The following is a 22554-nucleotide window of genomic DNA, read 5'->3' as shown; positions in this document are numbered from 1 at the left end:
AACACACCATTAGGAGACACGATGTGTTATCAGACAAGCTCTGACATATTGACCAGAAAGCTACTGCAGAGCTTCCAGTGCACTTGCCTCCCTTCAGCATTGGCTGCAGGCACAGAAATAAGGCGCTCAGCCCTCTCCCAAAATGAATCCAGAAAACTCTCCTTACAATGTCAAACTGTGCTGTGAAGAGGACCTTCATCTCACAGGCTCTCTCCTCTCCCCTCTCCAGCAGCTCAAACACACCATTTGAGTTGAAAGGCCTGTTTGTTTATTCCTGCAATGGAGCTGCCAAGTTCTGAACTTGCCACGCTGGCCCCAGGCGCGCAGTACCTTGTGTGATTGCCATGCTGTTCATCTTCCTCAGCACCACAGCAGCAGAAGGACTGTGCAGCAGCGTCAGGGCGTATGCAGTCAAGGCAGTGGTGTAAGGGTCTTCTGCTGAGTGCAAGTTGGACTCTAAGAAGTGTTTTGCTTTGTCAACAGCAGATCTCTCTTCCTGTAATTAGGGGAAGGAGCCACACGTTACCAAGCTCTCCAGCCCTGTTAACCCAACAGGCAGCTAAGCACAACAGTGACCTGCTGACACCCCTGCAGTGAGATGAGGAAGGGTTGGAAAGGAGGAAGTGAGAAAACTCATGGACTATCAGGGGTTAAGATACGAACAGCATAACAGGTAAAGCAGGATCTGCACGCAAAAGTAAAGCAGAAAAAGGAACTCATGCAGTCCTTCCCATCAGTGGAGAGAGTTGGAATCGCTGCTTTTCTCAGGACTTTGTGCCCATCAAGAAACAAGTAGGAAGCACACATCTTGCTCTATGTAGAACGACAGCAACACTTTCCTTAAGAAAAGCCACACGTCACACACTGAGCAACAGGAGCAAACAGCACAGCACAAGTCATCTACGCTAATCCTGAGATGAATTTATTCTCCTTAAAGCTGAAAATAGATGTCATGCTGCTGCAGGGCAGTGGATGCACAGAGCAGCAGTGAGTCTTTGCTGTACGTCTGATGGTGTTCCTGACACTCTGGTGCGTCTAGCAGGCGCCAGAGGATAATAAAGGCCAAGGTTCCCAGGGGTCCCCGCAGCCAACAAACATGTTTTATTAACTCCCTCAATGACCTCACCGTGCAGGAACGTAGCTCTGATAATTTATAGAAACAATTTAATTGGACTTGATGTAATTTGGTTTCCTTTGATTTCCCTGTGGCACTAACCTTCCCCTCCTCATTTCCTAGCTAAGATCATTAGCAACACTTGCAAATCTCCTCTAGGAAAGCCATTAGCCCTGCAGAAACTGCACTTCCAGCAAATAAAAGTGCTGGGGCTGTCCTATGCACAGCAGCCCCAGGAGAGCATCACATCACTTCTCGGGGGGGGACAGAGCTGTCAGGGAGGCAGAAAATTACTGTGAGCACTTCAGGACTTTTATTTTTACTTTTCCTCCACTCAAGGCTTTCAAACATCCTCAGTTACCTGAATGCTGTCATCTAATGAGTAGGGAACCTCAGAAAACAGCAACAACAAAATCAAGCTAAAGGAAAGAGCGAGGATTTTTAGGACATGCAGAACAAGAGCTGCTCTCAGGTTCTGTTACCTCTGAAGTTACACCTGTTTCCAAAAGAGATGCAACCACGTAAGCTGTCAGGGAGATCTTACCATGGATTCCACCCTGGGGGCAAAGAAGACAAAGTCACCAAGATAAAAAACTGGAGGAAAGGATGCTGAATAAGCATGGAAGTCACGAACCCAACCCACTGCTGTAGCTCCCTTCCCAAGCAATAGCCTGGGATCACACTGAAACAACTGGTTCTTCCCAAGCTACCTTTGCCATTCAAGACCACTGTTTATATCAGCCATAAGGAAACTTCATCCACTGCTGCTTTGGGAATATCTTTAAAAACGCACCTCCTGGTTATTTTTAGTCTTTACCTGAATGTCCTTATTCAGAATCCTGCCCATAGCAGGAAAAGAGCCGTCCTCCTTCTGATGCTGAATGATCCACTCCTTTGCAGCTGTGAGTTCTTTCGGGTCAATGAAAATAAAGCCCCGGGACTGTGCAAAGGACTTGAGGACAAATGCTGTCAGCCTGTAAATACAAATCCCCATCCTCAGTGACCAAACGACTTCAGAGGCACGTACAAATAAAGAGAAAACAACCACCAAGGCACAAATTTTGAAAATCTTGTGGGGATAAAACTAAGCATTGTTTAAAAAAGCATGGCACATGAAGGCTCTAAAACTGCTCTATTTACTGAACAAGAGCAGGGTTAAAGGTCAACAAATTACACTGAAAAGCGTGACTGGAAGGTACGCCTGCTTTAGTTATGACACTGAAATTCAATTACCCTTTTCAGATGCTTCAATTACCTTTTACTGATGCTCAAGTTATTAAAACCTTAAAGTTAAAAGCTGCTGCCTTTACAGATATTTGAAAAGGAGAAAGAAGAACAAGTTTTCCAATTTTGTTACTGTCTTAATTTGAAAAAAAGAAAAAAATCCAGAGCCACTATTGAAATGTAAGGCTCTGCTAGACTTCATACAGAATCAAGACTTCAGAAAGCAATAGAAGTGTTTTTGGAATTCTAAACCTCTGACACGCAACTAGAGCAAACTCTGGCCAGCTTTGGGAGATTGAATCATTCGTTTTATAGGGCCCTGAGGAATGGGAGGGTAGAAGACAGGCTGCCTGGCAAAGGATTTTTTGAGTGTTAAGTCATTCTGTGTCACCGTGTTTTACATCGGGGGAATGGGAGATGCCAGATCCGAGATAAAAGTTCACTATCTTAAAAACAGCAAGGCAACAGCACCATAGAAGTAGTATTTCCCCTCTGATGAGTTCACAAAGAGAATCAGTTTAAAGCAAAATGAGAGTAGATGGAGAAGCCAAATGGCAGCATAAACTAACGAACGGAGACAAAGATCTATGAGATGTGAAACACTGCCTTAAGGAGGGCTACGGTTCTTAAGGAGGGCATTAGTGAGATGAGCTTATCCCCCAGGTTCACCATTTCTGGTTCTCATATCATTTCACTCTGGAAGACCCTGCACTTCCCATTCTCAGGGCACAAACCTATACCATTCCATTTCACCTGCAAGGGGATACAGAGCACCTAAAGATAACATTGTTCTGAAGCAGAAATGTCCACTGCTTCCAGAGACAGCAAGCTCTCTGCATGTGCTTCAGGTGAAGCCCCATTTTTCTAATGGAATTAGGTGCCCGAAGTGCCTCGGACTTTGCTACTCCAATTCCTGTAGAGCAAACACGAGCACCTACAGCACAGACACAGCAGCAGATGAGACCATCTGCACTTCCAGCGAGTCTTGAAGCAATTACAGCACACCTACTCACGTAGCACGAGCATCCAGCAGCACTTCAACAGTAAGCCTACAGTCACGGAGCATTATTTCTGTTCCACGCTGTGTGACACCACGATGGAAGCTGGAGAACTGCTCTTTTTCTCTTTGCCAATGGTGTGTTTTCCCATTTAGCAAACACCGAGTTTCCTAACCCCATCTTAAATAGCAGCTCACCACATGCTCCCCGAGGAATCCCTCTCGCCAAACGCGCTGTAAGAGCCATCCTGCCTCTTGTAGGTCAGCTGGCGCTGGTAGCCTGCAAGTTGAGAAAGAATTGTGGGAGTCCAAAATCCTCACACAGAGCAAAGCAAGCATTTAAAGTGAATGAAGATTCGGACCATCTGGCACTACTGTAAGGGATTCTGCTGCCCGAGGCAACTTCTTATTCTGCTGCGTTTGACAGAGCAGCGCGTTCAGGAATCCGGCAAACATCTGTAAGACTGCACACATCTCTGGGACACAAATGAATGAACCATTATTTCTCCAGCTCTTAATCTCTTGCTAAGCAACACTTCTATCGACAGTTAGTAGAACGTTCAGTTTCTGAAACACTGTGTATTAAATAAAAAGAACTCCTGGCTTAGTAAGTCACAAAAGACCTCCAGAGCGAGCAAAGACTCCTCATCTCAACTTTGGACTTGACAGGGCTCCAATAAGCACAGAGGTTTAAACCTCTTGAGGATTTCTTCTGTAAGGGCTAATTAACAGGCAGAGCTTGGAGCCAAAAACCTGGAAAGTTTGCAGATTCATGAAAAGAAACAGAACCAAATGATAATGACAAGGAAAAAATGACTATTAAAAAAATTCCCTATGTATTACTACTATCAGCAAACACAACACATCACAAACAAAACAGCCGGAGGAAGCAGCACCAGCCTTTTGCTGCTGAAAACAACGAATAAATTACAGATTACATTTTATGTTTATATTTTCAGAGGAGAACTGCCTAACCCTGTCACCTCTGATTTCATGACATGGCTATGATCTGACTCACACATGAGATAGCTGTCTCCTTGGGTCATTCTTGTTTTCATTAATCGTCTCCAAGTTCTTATTGCACCTGAGAATTGTATTCAGTTACAAATGAATTTGCAAGTGACTCTTCCCAAACAAACACTGAGAAGAACAGTCATAAAGAGACAGATTGCTATGAGCTGCTTAGAAAAGGACAGGCCACCAAGGACCAAAAGCACCTTCATCATACGCCTCTAGGATAACTGCTCTGCATGCTAACTTAACTCTGTGCATACTGGCACCAAGGAAACACTGATAAACTGGAGAAGTTCAGAGAAGAGCTCTGATGTTGTGATTAAAAGACTAGAAAGACAATTTGGGAAGAAGACAAAAAGAACTAAATGTATACATTGACTACATTTAGATTTCTGTCACTTTCTGAAATTTGTAAACACAGAAATAAGTTACCCAAACATACATGTGCTAAAAAGCAGAAAACCCACAAACAAGTGAATAAATTAGGAGTAACCAAAGGGAAATGCAGGCTATGTATCAGGGGAAAACATCTTGCCATCAAAATCTATTAACCTGAGAGACTGTCCTGCAAAAAATAACAACTCCTCATCACTTGAGATGCTCTCCACCAGTAAGAACAAAACTCTCCTCTAACTTACAAGCCTTTTCTCCTTCTGCAAACTGTAAGTTTAAGGGTTTACCTTGAACAAGGTAATCAGTAGCTTCACTTTCCACCTCTTGACTGAGTTGCTTGGTTTTCTGCAGATATTTCAGGACAAAAACATTAGGAGCAAAGTGGATCATGTTCTGCTCTCCACATCCAAACGGTAATCGCAGAAGATTGTCCAAGTTGTTTAATGTAGGACCCATCACATCTCCTGGTTAAAGAAGAGGAGACAGGCTCAAAACCAAGGAATTACGTCCGCTTCTTTTTATGCCACACGATTAAAAAGAATTAGAACACTACACTAATTTCTACTGGCTACACAGTCAGCTAAATTGTAGAATGAAAGGGAAGTCCTTCAAATGTTCAGTCTTATCTCTTCAAGCTTTTGCTGGAATAAAGAAGAAATGTCAGAGCTTGATTATCTGTGACTAATTGACTAGTTTAGAATGCAGTTAGTACAATGTGTGATTATGACAATGAAATGAATACTATGAGTTACAGCAGACAAGTCATCTGCAAAGTCCTTAGAGAGCATCTGCTTTAACTGCCATCATCTCAAACACGGTTCAATCAAGTGATTGATAATTAACCAGTATTTATCTTTATAAACTGCCTAAGACTAATTTATCCTGCCCATATTACTCAAATATTGGTCAGAAGCAAGTAACAGATGGAAGTATCTCCTTGTATTTGATAATTAATACCCAAGGATACCTCCTCACAATTGATACCTATTATTGAAGCTGTAGCTCTTTCTGATCCTGGAATTATGTTGTGGGGAACTCCAAGAGTAAATGCTTCATTGTGATTTTCATCAGTCTCTTCTTTCCTCCAAATTTTAAACTCTCCTATTGACCCCCAGCCTGTGGAAAAGCCAATGTACTTCACCTCGAACTGCTTGGGGACTGTCCACTCCACAATAATAGATTCATTTAGCACCCGAGTACCATGGCCAACCTGAAAGGAACAAGAAGTCATGCAGTTCCAAGAAGCCACACATGTGAAATCAGCCTGTTATCTGTCCTTGGATGCAGTAACCTATGTGTGCATCACAGAATATTGTAAGGGGACCAGTATCTTTCTTTCCCACTCACAAGAAAAAAGAATACAGGAAAGTTTAATGAGAAGTACATAGACTTGACCTCCAAGCAGACTTAGCACTGAGAACATTGAAGAGTAAAGGTCCTGAGGGCATGATGTGGTAAGCAAACGCGCTCAGATCCAAACAGCCTGACTGAGACTTAAGATAGAAAAAGAAAAAGGAAGAAGGCAGCAACATAACTAATGAAACTCTGCTACATGTATGCTCCAAATCTGCTTAAAGAAGCAAGGGGACCCCACAGACTGTTACACAGAGGAACTCAGTACCTGGATAATTCCATTTTTCCAGCTGATCCAGAAGCTGCGGAATTCATCCCAGGACAGGATACCAGCTGTGTCTCTGCTGACCACCGGCTCACCCATTTTGCTGATGGAAATCCACGTTTTTGTATTTTGATGTCCACCAATAACAATCTCTGTCATCTCTGCCATGTCGTGGGGACCAGAGGACAGTGCCACGTGAGCATCGTTGTGTGCCTTCACTGCAATGTCGAACTGTGTCATCTGGGCAGGCTTCTGCATGTACTGGTACTCATATTTGTTAGGTGTAGAAATGTGAATTTTCTCTAGTCAGAAAAAAACAGGATGTTTATGCATTAGAGTCCACCTTACTTACTTAAAACAAAAAACTCCCCCGATTTAATCCACAGCTAACTGCTAGAATTTAAACAAACAAACCTGTCCTAAGTATGCATTTCTTTCCCCCCACTTCTCTCCAACTATAAAAAGGTATGCCAGTGTTTCATCCCATCTTCTACTCCCTTCCAATAGAGAAGACCCTTCAATTGCAACTGCTCAGGTGGACTCCTCACAAAGCACTCAAGAGATTTTTCAGTTTTAATCAAGCAGTCAAAAGCATCTCTGTTAGCCAGTGCAGCTCTGTTTGAGCTATCCAAATCTCCAGTAGAAAGAACACACTGATTCCAGAGCTGAACTTTGAAACATCAACTGAAAATATACTACAGCCACAGTTTCTGTCCACAGTGCTGAATACTCAAACTGTTTCATGAAGTAAAGGAATCTAATTGCCATTTCCAGGAGTTACTTGGGCAGTTAGAGCAAATTCGTAATTAGCCAGAAAGGTAAGAAGGGCTCCATTCAGAAAGCTCTTTCTACACAACGCAACTCATAAATCAGACACAGAAATAAAGATTCCTCTCCCCGCTCCCATGGGACGGAGCCACATCTTCCTATTTATAACTCAATCACACAGACTTGGTATTACCTCACTGAAATCACAAGCTTACCGTTGGGGCAGAAGAACACGCTGTAGGTGTACTCTCTTGACAGGCCCTCTGGCTGTATAAAGACAGAAATCCACACGTAACATTGCAGAGCTCGGGTCAGCAGTCACAGCTCTGCAGCTTTACGTACAAAACACAAACGACATTCTGATGCTGTACAGCATTTTACATCCTTCAGAGAAAAGGTGCTACACCACGTGCTGCCAGCTACAGATACACCAAGCACCACCAGTGAACCTCACATTACAGCATATTTCTCAGACTAACAAAGCAATCAAACCCAATACAATTTCTATCCTTTTATGTTTGAGCAGTAATGAAAATTCATCACCACGAACTCAGAACTAAAGGGGCCCTTCTTGTACCACAAACATTGATTATTCCCAATCATATAAACATACCATAAATCTGATGGTTCTCACAAATCTATTCACATACATCACCTAAACACTTCCATGATTTGCCCAAACACAAATTGTGGTTTTTGTGTGTGTTTTTTTTTTTTTTTCCTGAATTATTACAAACGTATTTTTCCTACCTCAATAACAACACTACTGCGAACATAATCCACTCCAACTGGGGTCCTTTTGTCCACATAATTGTCCTCTGAGTGCTTGCCATTCTTTAAGGTCTGCATCCCATTCTGACAGCAATTAGTTCCACCATAAGCAAAAGCTTTTGCTAAGAAACAGAAGGGAAAAGCAGCAGAGATTTCAAGACAGATTCCCTGATCTACAGGAATTCAAAGCGTTTATCTAAACTAATTAGATGCAGTTGACTAACAACTCCTCAAATGCTTTTAGTTACACCTTTTATGTTATCGCTATTACTTAAATACCTGGATGGTCACATCCAGAACTGGGCAATATTTTGCTGCAGGGCAATACAGGAACTCCTCTCTAGTTCCTTGAGCTGCACAGTTTTTGCCATTGACAATTATTTTCCTTGGAGGATGTACAGAATTTGTTGTTATTCTCTTACTTAAAAAGGTACTCCAATCTTTTCAGGAAGATGTAACAGGTCACAACTATACACAGTGACACACCACCAACAGGAAAATCAACAACCAGGGGATCTGCTGAGTTTTGCTCATATGGACCCTACAGCACATTGCAGTTACGGAATCAGTTTGTAAGAAACAAACACGACCAGAAAGCTAAGCTGGCAGCAAGAGAAATAATGGTTCTAGTTTGGGGCACTGGAGGAAGAAAACATTTCTTCTGAAAGAAGAAGAAACATTTGTGAAACTCCTTGAAGGAACAAGCTGTTTTTTATCTCTGTACTACCAGTGATGTTGCTCAGTCCAAGCTCGCTGAAGGACAAAACAACAGAGGTGGGTTTAGCTTCCCCAGGGGCAACGCACTTCTTTCTTGTCAGATGGTGCTTCCCAGGATGCCCAACAAACTTTATGCCTTTCGGAACAGAAATCTTCACGTGTACCTGCAAAAATTTATGAAGGTCATTTATTGTGGATTTCATCTGTAAAACTTCACCTGTAGTTCAGAACGACTCCACAAGAACCAAGCAGATAAAGCAGTGAAGAAAACACCTATGGAGCGAGCGCTGCTTGAAAGAAGTTCTTTCGAAGCAAACTACTTCCAGTCACCAGCTTTCTGACTACGAAGGAAATGCAGTGGCTCAGAATGGTCTTTCTCATTCTCTTCCCTACGTTTTTCAATATTTGGATTTCTGACACATCACAAAACTACTGCAGTTGTTTCAAGGTAGAAGTAAATAAAGCAGTGATTTTATTAGCACTGGAAAAGCAATACTTCTATCTTCAAAGCACTCACACTGAGCCTCTCCTTCTGTTACCCTTACACACTGCCTACAGCTCAGAGGTGGTTGACCATAACCCACAGTTTACTGGCTTAGCAACAGGAACGAAGAGGGCTGTTACCTCTACGCAGACAGACAAGTAATTGTAGACAGTCAATGGGATTTTGGTCTGTTCTCCTCGGATGACGTGGTAGGGCAACGTGAAATCGATGAAGAAAGGCTTAAAGGTCTTCAGCTCCGTTTGGTTGGCAATGCCCAACCCCTTCTCCTCAGAAAGGCCCACAGCTTCGGTTATCCACGTAGTGATGGAGTCTGGCACTTCCACGTGCAGCTCTGCTTCTCCTGATGTATTACTGCCAAAGAGAACAGGGAAGAAAATGGGTTAATCAGCTTAATGAAATGCATTTGAATGATGCTAAAGCACACACAGAGCCAAACATTTTGGGTATTTCCCTCCATATCCAAGCATACAGCATCGCATCAGTACCTGCTTTGAGCAGCAGCTTATCAAGGGCTCGGTTTCTTCCTGCTAAGTGTCAAGATTTTGGATAACTATGAGCATTTCTAAGGAGAACAGCAACCAGTGGCTTCTGCAGAGCACAGTAACACAAACACTAATGGATTAAAAGCTGTACAGGTATTTGCACCCTCACTAGAGGGAACTTTCCTTACAGGGAAATGAAGTGAAAAAAAAAACACAACAGAATCCTAGCTAAAAACAGTCCAACATAAGTTATATTATTCACTATATTTGATATGATGAAACAAAAGCAATTTTTGTTGGAATCCACTGTCATATTAAAGACTGCACTTGAACATAAGGCTAAAGAAGAACTTTCCCAGACCCGAGGCTCAGCAGAGGCCTGTGCATGAGAGCACATTTTGATCTGGAATATTTTGGTTGGTTGCCTTTCAGAATGCCTGACTGACAGAATTTCCAAGACCGTCATTTTCTCCAAGAGAGCACTGATATTAATTACTGAAGATTTATACTCTGACTGTTCAGCCCTACTGTGCATACCACGATAGGGTGTCATAAACTGGTATATTCCTCCACGCTTCATAATAATAAAAATTCAATTTTGTTTTGCAGACATCGCAACTTCCCTCCTGCAAAGGAGGTCTGTCACTGCCTGGAACAGAAAACATTTCATCTAAAGCAAGAACAAAAGCTATTTCATGGCTCAGCTGGCAGGACGATTGGTCAGTTACAAATACACCCTAAGGTTGTTTCCTCTCAAGTCGTTATTTATTTCTCTGAGCTTGATACGCTTGCTGCCAGCTTCATCATCTTTTGGAGCAACATCCATCTTGGTTGGCACGGAAAGCAAGAAAGCAAATTCTTCAGAATAAGCTTCACAGCAAAACACACTGCTGTTCAGTGCTGCAATACCTGCTGGTCACATCCAGAACAAACTGAAGAGTTGTGCCTTTGCTGCTTCTTGGCTTAGAAGTCTATTCAAATGTCAGGCACCAGAGAGGTATCCCGACTTCCACCCCCCAAAGCAACTCTTTGTGATTTTCAGTGAGCCTAAGCTGCTGTTATAACTCAGTGAAGAGGCAGCGTATCACACACTGGACTGATATCACAACAGAAAAATGCATCATCTCCTCAATATTTGGGTTGTCTCTAACTGGGGCTCAGTAGTCAGCACTCGCAAGAAACTTCAGCCTTGAAGAATAAGCAGAAGGGTGTCCTACCTCCAGGGCTGGCAGCACTCCAGCCTGTTTAACCGGACAATTTGTTGCAGCTGATGTTCCTTCCACTGGGATTTCAGCCCATAACCAGCATTAACATTATTTTCACACATGAGGGCACTTACTCTTCTGGGCGGGGGGCCAAAGCACACACACATTTCCAGCCATTCGACCCTCCAGCCAGGCTCTAAGGATTGTTAGAATTGGTTTGGGAAGTCGACGTGAGGCTTTTGTTTCTTTTTTATTATTATTATTATTTTTTTTAGGATTGCATATTATAATTCCAAATGGTAGAAGGAAAAAAAATAAAATCTTCCCATTCAAAGGAGGGGAAAGCAAGCGATGCTCTGCTCAGTTGTTTCTAATGAAATGAAGTAGAGAAAAACGCAACTTTTTATTCCGTGCTCCCCTACTCATAATTAACTGCCCCAGCTTGCTGAGGCCCAAAGAGGCACTTCTGGAATTCTTTGTGCATTTCTACAAAGCATATTTCATGCTCAATTGAGCAGATTTGAATACACTTGCTGCAAGTTCTTGTCAAATTTAATTTATAAACATTTATTGAGAGTGAAGTTTACTTGCAAACCTGTAGAAGTTTTTCAGCGATTGCTTCAAAGGATCCTAGATGCGTTGTTTCTAGTAAAGATCATTACCTGTTATTCATTTTAATTCCAGTTGTGGGAAGCAAGATTTGTCAGGTAATAAATTAAGATTAGAGGGAGATGGAAGAGAAAGCAAGGACTCAGTGCAGCCTGGGAAGCAGTCGGCACAGAACACTCAGTGGTGCATGAGCAGCACCCACAGCAGCACTTTCTGCCTCCACCTCCATGTGCACAACACTCTGAGATCATTTTACCACTACAGCACTGCAACTGATGCCAGAACAGATGTGGAAAACAACACCAGCACTCGCAACAGCTGAAGGTGACATTTCTGGATTATTGTTATAATAATATATTATAAAGAAAGATTACTGATCAAAGCACTAATGATGAAAAACAATGGAAATCAAAACAACTCTGTAGCTCCAGCGTGCTGTAAAGAACATTGCTGGAATAGGACACAACCCCTTGGGTAGAACTGAAGGAGTTTCCCATCAGTACCTGACATTGAGGCAGTGCCATATCCATGTTTCTGGAAAGAAGGTTCTTTTTCTCTTCTCTGCTCTGCTGGAACAAGAAAGAAACTTTTGGCAATAAATCCTTTTCAGCAGACAGTTTGGACACCAGGTGGTTAAGTTGTTCTTATCAGCCCAATGCAGCTCAGGTGATCAAATCAAACTCTATCCAGCACAGAATAACATCAAAGTGAAGGGTGTATAATTCATCACAAATCACACAGCCTTCCCAACTCATTGTGTGCACACATTTAACAGCCCAGGGGTATAAATAATCTAAAAAAAGTTTTTAGTGTTTATAAATCCAAATTCTTTCACCAAGCAAAACCAAAGGAAGTATCTACAGTACACAGCCTCCCACAGTGCCATCATAGGGCCTTACTAAAATCAGTTACTGCAACCACTACTCCACATTCCCCTCTCTTTCTCCCACTTGCCATTACCTTGATCTCCACCATTTTCATGATTTGTTCTGATTTTCTGGACGAGTTGTTTCATTACCTTTTTATCTTTAACCAATCACCAAAACTCACCCCACTTAAAATGAAACCATCAGTTGGTTTGAAATAGAAAAGGAAGGCACATCCCCACTTTGCAGCATTACTTGTACCACTGCAGGGCCTTTTCCTCATCAAGTCCCTCATGTTCTCTATTTTGACCACCACCTGAGCAGGGAGCACCTCTCAAAGCCAGGGCTAGCATGCACACACTGACAGGAAGCAACCAATTCACAGGAAACAAATTAAAGAATTTCAAATGGTCCTTTCAAAGAACATTACTTGGCCTTTATCCAGGATCAATTTAAGGTTACTGAAAAATGAAGTACTGTCAGCTGTGATCTTTGTTAGATCCATTGAGGCCACTGAAGGTTGTTTCCCAGCACCACTTTGTCTCAATGGAGACATTTCATGGAGGGAAAAAAATAAATAAAAGTTACCTCTGTGCCATTTTAGAACGCATTGTAGCCACCAATGTCCCAGTGTGAGGCTGAAAAGCTGGGACAGCCTCATCTGTGTACATGCCTCCATTCTGCCTGTGGTTTAAGCTGACTGTATCTGTCATTACAACCAGGCCGGTTTCCTAGGTAATAAAAATGAAGGCAATAAAGAAAAAAAAGAGAAAAAAATGAATCAAATGTGTACCAACAAGAACTTCTCTGAGTAGAATCCCTCCAACCTTATTCTGACATTTATGAGGTAAAGTACAATTGAAACGTGAGGATTTTCTCAAGACTTCATGGAAAATTAAAATGACCATTAATGTAAAAATACTGAGGCACTTTATAGGCAGAGGTTTTTATGAGAAAGCTCTTGTTTGCTTGAAAAATGCACTTCACCAATATCTAACACTACTGGGTACGTGTCTAACTGTCAGGTAACTACAGGTGAAAAATTATTCCACATATTTTTCCCCTGGCACATTACATTATGGCTTTTTACCCTTCCTCAAAGTTTCCAGTGTTCTGCTGCAGTCAGCAGGCATCTCGTGTCAGACATCCCCAGCTCTGCTCCACCAGAAATGCCAAGCAAAATGGAAACTGCCCGCACAGCTTCACAGGAAGAGCACAGAATTCACTCTGCCTGCCAGTTCTGTCCCCTAAATGCACTTATTCATAAGAGACAGCAGCTCCCAGGCTCCAAAGGCAGCACGGGCTTTGTTCTCTTGCACATACAGCTCAGCTATTATCAATCAGGTACCCCAGTGTGCACACACCAGCTACAAACCTGTGGCTCTTTTCCCAACAGTTTCTGCCTCTCAGTAAGAGAAAAAAATAAACGCATCAGAACAAAAACCCCAACAGATCAGGGAGTGGAGAAGGAGCAGTGACTCCTGCAGCAGAGGGCATTAAATAAGGAGTTGAGCTCACGATTACGAGACGGAGAATTTGTGGGTTTTAAGAGAACACAATAAAACAAGTTAGCTAAATATGCAGAAAGGATGAAAGGAAGGGAAAGACGCAGGATCCAGAAGCAAGGATCATTACTACTAGCAGTTGTGCAGATTAAAAATGGAAAGAGCCTAAAAGATTAAACACACAACGTTGTTTCTCTAGCCCAGCCTATCTCTAAGAGCGGTCAGTATGGGAAGACCACATAAAGAACATAAAACATCCAGCAACAAGAAACCCCAGAGAGAATTGAGGCTGATGCTTCCTACTGTAAAGGCGAAGCGAGCATCCTTGGTGACATCCCAGTGCCAGGGAAAGACAGAAGAGCGACGGCGTCGACGCGAGGACATGCCTGGCCACCAGAAGTGCCCTTCCTCCTTCGGAGCTCCAAAGGCATCGGACACGTCGTACTCTGCAAGCTCCTTGAAAACCTGCTTGGCACAAGGGAAGAGAGCACCGTTCTTAAGCAGGAAGGCTGCTAACTGAAGGCAAAGTGCAGACACTGGCAATAAGAGAGAAAGACAGCAGAGCCTTAAGCTTCATTTTACCTGACTGGCCGTCAGCTGAAAACCTGTCTTCAGCAAGTAGACGCTCTTGTCCACAGTGGCAATGCACACACAGCTTGACTTTGCAGCTCTGACCTTGATGTTCACAACATCACCAGGTCTGGTCTCATTTGCTGAAAGTGTCACTGCAACCTAGGAATTTAACATTGAACTCATCATCTCAGCTTGTGTTCAGCAGAAGAAAACGGGGAGCAATGAGATGCTGTCCCCTCCTCACCGTTAGCTGCACTGCCAGTACCTGATTCTCAAAGGTGGGCTTCACAGAGAACTGCAGGCTGTCTGTGACCCCTTCTCCGTTCTCCCTGACGTAATACACCAGAAGTCGGCCCAAGGGAGCCATGTTGTGAGAGACTGAGAAATGGAGGAAGGTCATGCAGACTTCAACCTCTGTTGCAGGGGTGTCGGTGGGTGCTAAAAGACAAATGGCAGAAATGGCAGCATTATTCATGAAGTCACCCTCCCCCCACCCTTTCCAAACGATGCAAGGCACAGAACTCCCCACCAAGGACCTGCATTCTTCCCACGTCCCTGCTGCATGCAATCTTTTTGGGCCCTACATCTTTGCCTTTCCTTCCCCTCCCTCTGTCTTATGTAAGACAATAGGCAGTTAGTATTTATAACACAAATGGTATGGAAAAGATGGATGGAGAATGATGATCCAGTGTTCTTCATAACATAAGGTCAAAGGAAACACGTGGTGAAGCTATCAAGCAAGTTATCCCTACTTCTCTTGCAGTTACTCTATGCCTTTTATTAGGGGGTACCCGATTCAAAAAAGCATGCTGAAGGTCTGTAGAACAGTGTGTTTTTTTCCTGAAAATCGGATAGAACTTGTGTTTCTGACACTAACTACCTGCTCCTGGGAAATGAGTGACATCCATGTTCTTCTCAAAGGGAATCGTGGCTCTTTTGCTCCTCTGCTGAGTGATGTTGCTGGGCTGCAGCCCTGAAAGGACAATGTTACCTCGCGATGCCACTTCATAATGTAGAGTGAAGTTGCAAGGACACGTGGACTTCACTGCAATCCAAGCCTCCTCTCCTACCTGCACTCAGAGACGGAAAAGCAAAAGATCTGGTCTTCGACAAGGCATGCTTTTCATTTATAAAATACAGACATCCATTTGGGTTTCAGGCCAAAGGAGATGCGACCCTTCTAATAAACGTATGCACTGAAAAGAACACTGCACTAGCACTGTTTGCATGGGCTGACTTCCTTCACAGTAAAAAGGGTTCAGTGTTCAGCTCTTCACTGCCTGCAGATCTAGCAAGAGAATGGGCCGGGGGGTTGCATGCATTAATGAAAACAATAAAGGAATCTCTGGAATCCTGAACGTTAAGCCTTTTGGCACAGAGCAGCTGTCAGAATTGGTTGAATTTTAGACATCCCTTCAGTGGTTTTAGCCCAACCCAGAAAGACGTGATGGGGGTGGGAAGAGATGTGTTTGATCGTCTTTGCTGTTTAATTGAGATTATATATAGTGATTACTTTCACATGACAAATGCTAATTCAAATAACGAGCACGGCTTGGAAGTACTGGGAATAGATCTGAGGGAAAATGCTTTCAAATTACACAAGTCTTGTTATTAATCTGAGTCAGGAACTCAAGGAGCTGTCAGACATACAAACAAACGAGGAAGCAGCTCCTTTTTCTCCTGGATAAACACATCTGCTGCCTGCAAAGGGCATCAGAACAGCACGGCGACTTCCTGCACTGAAGCCCCAAAGCCAGAGCACCTGCTTAGTACTGAATACCCCGGAGACAGAAAATCACCCACATATTGCCAAGCTGCTACTGAGAGAGCATTCCATCAGGTTAGCAGGAATGATTAAAGCCTGAGCGATACGCAGCCAGCTTCCCTACAGAAACACAAACTTCTTGATTCTGGATTATGAAGACTGATGTTATGCAGGATTTCTTCACCAAATGCCATTCCTGACCCTCCTACCTCTTAAAGCATAGCAACGCCTGCCTGAGACCGAACGGAACTGTTAAATTTCAACAGCAATTTGAAAAACATCTTTCTTCAGCACTAACAGCAAAAACCAAGAAGGCAAGGACTTGAGTACAAGTAACTAGCAATGGTTAAATACAATCAGAATGCCACAGAGTCCAAGAAGTACCTCGTGACATTACATATTTGAAGTATTAAGAATTCCCCAGTGGAAATGATGAAACAATCCATTAAAAAATGAATGTAGCTAATTGGAACACCCAGTAAGAGCTGGCAAAGCAGGGAAACAGTTCCCACATCAGCTGGTCATCCAACTCCTAGCTTTCCCACAGAAGAATTAGTTCTAATCAGGTTATAATAAGAACAATGTGTTCAGATTAGTAGCGTATAATCCCCTTTCCATACCTCAGGAAACTTGCAGAAGATTAATTACCCATTAAACTACCATGAAATGCAATGATAAAAAATGCTCTCATTTAGATACCATGAGACTGAAACCAACCTGACAGCTCTGCTGATAACAGAGAGCTCTGTGTAAGTACTGCCACATTCCACAGTGCTTTTTACAGAGCAATGTGCAGCCCCTCAGGGATGTGCATCTTCCTTGGCACAGAAAAAATCCCAAACAATTCTCAGTAAAACAGCACGCAATAGAAGTCATGGCTAAATCAGATCCTTCACACTAGACAAAAGTTGTCACAATTTCTATATAGAAGAATGTGCTATTAGAGAGGCTCCTACCAAACTACCGAAGAAAACAAGATTATGGGTAAGTTTGAGAACCCAAAGACTGAACAAACCGAGCTGGGATTTGAACTGAGAGTTCTAGAGAAATAACATATTAGTAACAGAGCTGCTTTGCAGCTACTTCAACCTTTGTAATGGAAGCAACAACAGTCCAGCACCCCAGGAAACAGAAGTGGCTGGAAATATTTAATTAGAGCAAAGTGCAGAAAGCCAAGAAATGTTGCCATAACGGAGCATGAAGCCAACATACCTGGAAAGGCTTATCTGGTGCCTGGAGCTGGATGTGACACTTGCTGGGTGAGTACCAGCTGCTGATGGACAAGTAGTTTGGCAGATACTGATCCCCAGATGGTCTCCCATCAATTGCTGTCACTTTGGTCTTAACAAAAGTGGTATCTGAATGTTATTCATGCATAGAAAGCCTGATTCACACTTTATCCCCATCTCCCATTTTATATTATCTAGCTGCTCATCAAAGTATTCTCAAAATATTGGACCATTACTGCTATGTTAACCTGTATTTGGAGAAGTATCTTTTCATAATGGCTATAAACATCAGTTCCACTAGCAGTAAGAAAAAAAGCAATCATTTGCTGCACTTAAATCAATAAGCCAAAGGTAAAAGGCATTAATTTCCTGTTTGCAACAAAGACTCACAAGTACAGGTTTGACAAGATTAGTTACATTAAAGCCCACTAATCCCATAAACAGCTTTCACTCACCTCCAGCCAGACGTATTGGGCAGCTGTAGGAATGGAAGGGATTTCGAACTCCACGAGGCCATTTCTTGACACCAACTCACTTGTGTAAACATTGTCCTTCGGTGTGAGCTCAGCTTTAATCCGAATAGTGACTCTGTCAGCTGGACTTCCATCGGGGTAAGTGACTTCTACCTGCACAACAGTTCAAGTATAGAACATCTTTTACTTTGTTTGCAACTCCGGTCAACAACAGAAACCGCAGGTGGGAAAAACACACCAGAAGATGATGTCATATTTTAAACCAGGTCTGTACAATTTTGCATCAACTACACGTTGGTTATCTCTATCCTCAATCTTACCTTTCCTTTGTAAGGCAGTCCAGGTTTGAACTGTTTCCTGGTATCCTTGGAGTACTTGATATCAATCAGCTGTTTCTGAACAGGCGTTGAGTCATCAAACGTGACCTGTTTGCTCCCATCAGAGCTGACCACGGTGGCCCAGATGTTGACTGTGCCTCGGAAATGCTCCGGGACGTCAGCAGGCATCATGTCTTTCACACACACATCGAAAACAGCAGAGCCATCAATCTACCAAGTGCATCAGGGAATGGAAACACAAGTTTGCATACACGTTCAAAAAGCATCCAGAAGCCAAATCTAAAGCACAGGCATTCAAGAGGAATTTGCAGCAGTATTTTTAAAGGTTGTGTAGTGTGGGGGAAACTAATGGGGGCGGGGGGAAGGAGGAATGAAAGCAAGAATTTGTTGGTTTGTTTCTCCTCCCTCATCCATAGCGTGGACCAGCTCTGTCCCCATCTCTCACTCACGTTCTCCCTCAGCCCCATGTGCTCTAAAACAAGATTAACAGTACACCAACAAATCCTCTTTCCCCCAAATCACAGCATATATTGTAAAGACGTGTAATATATACATATTTACTATGCTATACCCATTTACTTCTTAAGCTCCCATCAGTGACACAAATTAGAGCCACGGTATTAACTTCAAAGATGAGGCATTTTATGGCAGCTGACTCAATGGTCTCCCTCACCTGGGTGGTCTTGAGGACAGGGTGTCCCACTTCATGCCTGTAATACCCTACACCATTTATAGTCATATTGACAATTAACCTTCCTGTCACTGGTTTTCCAAATGTATATCTGAAATGGAAAGAAGATAATGAATAACTTCCAGCTATTTTCTGTTTCCCTGAGTATATCAAGGCTAGCACCGTGTGACTTGCACATCTAGAAAACAAAAAAATAGCACAGCTTTCCCAACCTATCATTTTTAGCATGTTTTATGAAAGCTCTTACACTGGAAATCAACTGAAAAGTCTTCAGCGGATGAGATCTGAGCTGCAGTGACTGCACCATCCTGTGTGTGCACTACAACCTACAGTAATTAAGCCCTAATTGCAGCGCTCTCCTACCTGGCGTGGACCATTCCTTTCTCACACGTTGTAAGGTCACGAATGTAGCGAGGTGGATCAATCAGCAGCTCAAATTTTGGTAATACTGCAACAAAAGGAAATGACAACAGAGCCTTTTTCAAGGAGATGCTACTGTCCAGGTCCAGCAGTAACATACACAGCTCAGACAAGGTCACTGCCTATGGTCAGATGAGGGCAGCATCGCTAACACTGCTGGGGCAGAACATCACTGAGCACAGAAGGAATCAATGAGAAGAGCAAACCAGGACTTTGACAAGACCTCAGCAGCACATCCTCAGAGTTTTATTTCTTCCTGAGAAATCTGTGTTCCAGGATTTGAGTCCCAACTTTCCTTCTTAGATAGAATGTAAAGAGGACAACTTGCTTCACAGCATATCAGGAAGGAAGGTGCAATATTAGCAGCTGTCAGTGTCTACAAGAGCTTGTGTGATTGGGTCAGAAACCAAAGGAGGTATGCTGGTGGAACAACTTCTATCATACAGGGGCCCTGAGACCAAGAAGGGGCAAACACAGCTCAGAATTACAAGGAGGGCTCTGGGAAAGGAAGAGAAGCACTGACAGACCCTTGGAGAGTCTTCCAAAGCTAAATTAAATCCCTGTTACATGAATGGATTGTGCAGTATGACACTCCATTTCACAGAATCACCAAGGTTGGGAAAGACCTACAAGATCATCAGTCCAACCACCATCACTTCCTGATGACATACAGCTTATTTCTCAGGTGCTCTTCAGTAAAAACCTCTTATCGTGATTTGTTCCTCTAAATATGTCTGGGTTACAGTCAAGGCAATCTGGATCACTTACCATATTTCTGAACTTCAAAGGATTTGTTGTACGTGTGCCCCTGCATTTCTGCAAAGATGAGCCACTCTCCAAACACGGGCTGATCAGACAAAGGAAAGCTCATATTCACCATGCCTGAGAAAGGAAACCATGTGCTGTGAACTCTATCACTCATTAATCCCCATATGGGCTTACTGTAGACAATGCAGCACAAACAGAAGCGAGTGGCACCCAGCAAAGGTAAACAACAACACAGCGAGCTATAATAATCTTGAGCTTACCACAGCAAAATGGCTTTAAATTGCTCCACTCTATCATACGAGACCCCCGAGGATCCTGCACAGAGGTTTGGGAATGAGAAACATCACAGTGAAAGTGAGCACCATAACACATCCATCTCAGTTTGCAAAATAAAGCATTCACATAAACAAACACACTTCACTGACAGCTCATTTGTAATTAACTTTCGTCCAAAAATTTCTGAAGTTATTTTACTATGGGGTGTTTGCTTTCTAAGATTCAGTGCACATTTCAGACACTGCTTCTATGGCCAATGCACAAGGTAAGCACTGCCAAGGGGCAGATGGTCCACCTGCCTTAAGTCCCCTATTCTGGATGGGATGAACAGGCTTCTGAAGATGCTTTCTTTCCATTTATAGAGGGAGTATAACCAACAAGACAATTTTTAGATGACAAAGCCAGATGAAATTAATCCTGCTATTTTTGTCAGCATAAAATCTGTGACAGAATGCAAACAAAGGAAGAGAGGGAATTCTACTTGCTGACAGCAAAAGAAAACATATGGCTTAAAAAAAGACTAGACACAGAAGGAACCTCTCATTCACCTCATAAAGAAGAAGACAGGAGCACCCTTTCCTTGCCATGAATTTCTATTTTCCACTATCATAATGTGTGGGTGCAGAGATGAGATTGGCCCTGCTATACCAGCCCAGCCAGATGAAGGATAGGATTGTGTCTGCATTGAAAAGAAGGGAGAAATTGAGTGGGACTGTTACATTTATAAACCCCAGAGAATCTAGCCAGCTCTTCTCAGGCAGAAAAATGGGAATGAGTTTCTGAAATTGAAGTAGAAAACAAGTCTGCTTGTTGGCGATTAAGAAAACAAAACAAACAAACAAGCACCACAAAGATGTGTTAGAGAGACAGCAATAGAGACAATGGCACAGGTTAGAGCTGGGAATGGCCATCATGGACTGGGGAAGTTAGACTTGTTCCTCTCAGGCTGTGGCAAACTTGTGCCTCTACAGAACACATGCTGGATGATCAGCAGATACTCACCACTACATAAGCTTCAATCTGAAAGGGAAAAAAAAAAGAAGAATGAAAGGCTGTAATGAAACAAGACTGCATTCTGCTTCCCGGCCCATTGCTCAGCAAAGCAACAAAGGGACAAAGTTTAAACATCTCTTCTCGGGTTGGCCTCAGAAACAAGAGTTTCTTTCAGGCACCTGAGTGGAAAGGCAAAGCTTTGTGTACCTGTGCAAAACCCGAACAGAGCACAGGCTGTAAGAAAATCCTTCCCATAACTGCTTCACTTTGTACTTAACAGCACCTCTCAGCAGAGAGACCAAATCAAAACAACAGAATTGCAAACAAGCAGCAAATCTCTTGAGAAGCCAAAACAGACAAATAAACCCAATTCTATTCCTGAGTCAGAATGTGTCAGAACAAAACCCGGGTGTCCAAGAGTTTCAGTGTGAAAAACAATTCTGGTGTGAAATGAACAGATCCCCCTTACCCTGTCATTGAACGGCCGCAGGTCCGAGGTAACCGTGAACAGATTTATCAGCACTGAAAGAAGGGAAGGAAACACACAGTTCATCACAGCTGGCACTGAACAGAAGGTTCCATCTCGAGAAGCATTGCTTGAAAGCAGCCCCAGCATCTGATAAGCTCTCCGAGGCCACTTTACCTTTTTGTTTGGGTTTATAGACAGGTTTATCAGTCTGGATGAAAACTGAGGATCCTTTGCTATCAATAGTGACTGTGGTGTAATTGTGAAAAATGTAGCCCTCCTCTGCCACGTGGCGGTTGCCCCACACTTTCAGATGTCCCTGTCCACGAAGCCCTGAAGGCACCTAGAAAACAAGGACAGCATCAGGCTAGAACAAAAAAGCTTGTCAGCTTCGCCTGACATTGGGAATGCAGTCACTACCTGAAAGTGCTGGACTCTGGAGTGAGCAAAGAGCAAAGAGCAAAGAGCAAAGAGCAAAGAGCAGGCACCTGCAAATGCACTGCAACTGTGTGCCAGCAACAAGAAGAGCATAGTGGACATTTTACAGTGCAAAAACTTCAAAGGAGGCAAAGCCATGCTAAGAACACGGCAGGAAATTCTCTTCTGCCTTTTCCTCATCATCCAAGCAAAGCAATATCTGATCCCATGTGCAGCTGCCACCGGAGGAAGTACGAAGTATGTTATGTGGGCAATAACCCACATGGGGCTGCATGGGATGTAACCATGCTCTGAATGACATGGGTGGCTCAACCGATGGGAACAAAACTGTATGCT

At 43.0% G+C, this 22554-nt stretch overlaps 1 protein-coding gene across 1 annotated transcript in view; it reads right to left on the bottom strand.

The window, feature by feature from the left end:
• Positions 1–22554, bottom strand: part of CPAMD8 (C3 and PZP like alpha-2-macroglobulin domain containing 8) — a 40891-nt gene that overhangs the window by 14273 nt on the left and 4064 nt on the right. Inside the window, exons 5-31 of the mRNA XM_090125833.1 lie at positions 21958–22123; positions 21784–21836; positions 21324–21341; positions 20306–20360; positions 20046–20159; positions 19221–19305; positions 18840–18948; positions 18149–18376; positions 17811–17981; positions 17339–17467; positions 15242–15431; positions 14627–14799; positions 14371–14520; positions 14092–14253; positions 12872–13014; positions 11921–11986; positions 9241–9472; positions 8627–8780; positions 7879–8021; positions 7344–7395; positions 6364–6662; positions 5727–5952; positions 5030–5206; positions 3534–3615; positions 1932–2088; positions 1597–1671; positions 331–496 (exon numbers count right to left, since the gene is read on the bottom strand). Of these exons, the coding sequence (XP_089981959.1) occupies positions 331–496; positions 1597–1671; positions 1932–2088; positions 3534–3615; positions 5030–5206; positions 5727–5952; positions 6364–6662; positions 7344–7395; positions 7879–8021; positions 8627–8780; positions 9241–9472; positions 11921–11986; positions 12872–13014; positions 14092–14253; positions 14371–14520; positions 14627–14799; positions 15242–15431; positions 17339–17467; positions 17811–17981; positions 18149–18376; positions 18840–18948; positions 19221–19305; positions 20046–20159; positions 20306–20360; positions 21324–21341; positions 21784–21836; positions 21958–22123 (3775 nt within the window). The remainder of the gene's footprint in view (positions 1–330; positions 497–1596; positions 1672–1931; positions 2089–3533; positions 3616–5029; positions 5207–5726; positions 5953–6363; positions 6663–7343; positions 7396–7878; positions 8022–8626; positions 8781–9240; positions 9473–11920; positions 11987–12871; positions 13015–14091; positions 14254–14370; positions 14521–14626; positions 14800–15241; positions 15432–17338; positions 17468–17810; positions 17982–18148; positions 18377–18839; positions 18949–19220; positions 19306–20045; positions 20160–20305; positions 20361–21323; positions 21342–21783; positions 21837–21957; positions 22124–22554) is intronic.

This window comes from Phasianus colchicus, chromosome 28, assembly GCF_987193195.1.
Source record: "Phasianus colchicus chromosome 28, bPhaCol1.hap1.1, whole genome shotgun sequence".
Taxonomy (NCBI): Eukaryota; Metazoa; Chordata; class Aves; order Galliformes; family Phasianidae; genus Phasianus; species Phasianus colchicus.
The sequence above is the reverse complement of the archived record's forward strand: the minus strand, read 5'-3'. Positions and strand labels throughout refer to the sequence as shown.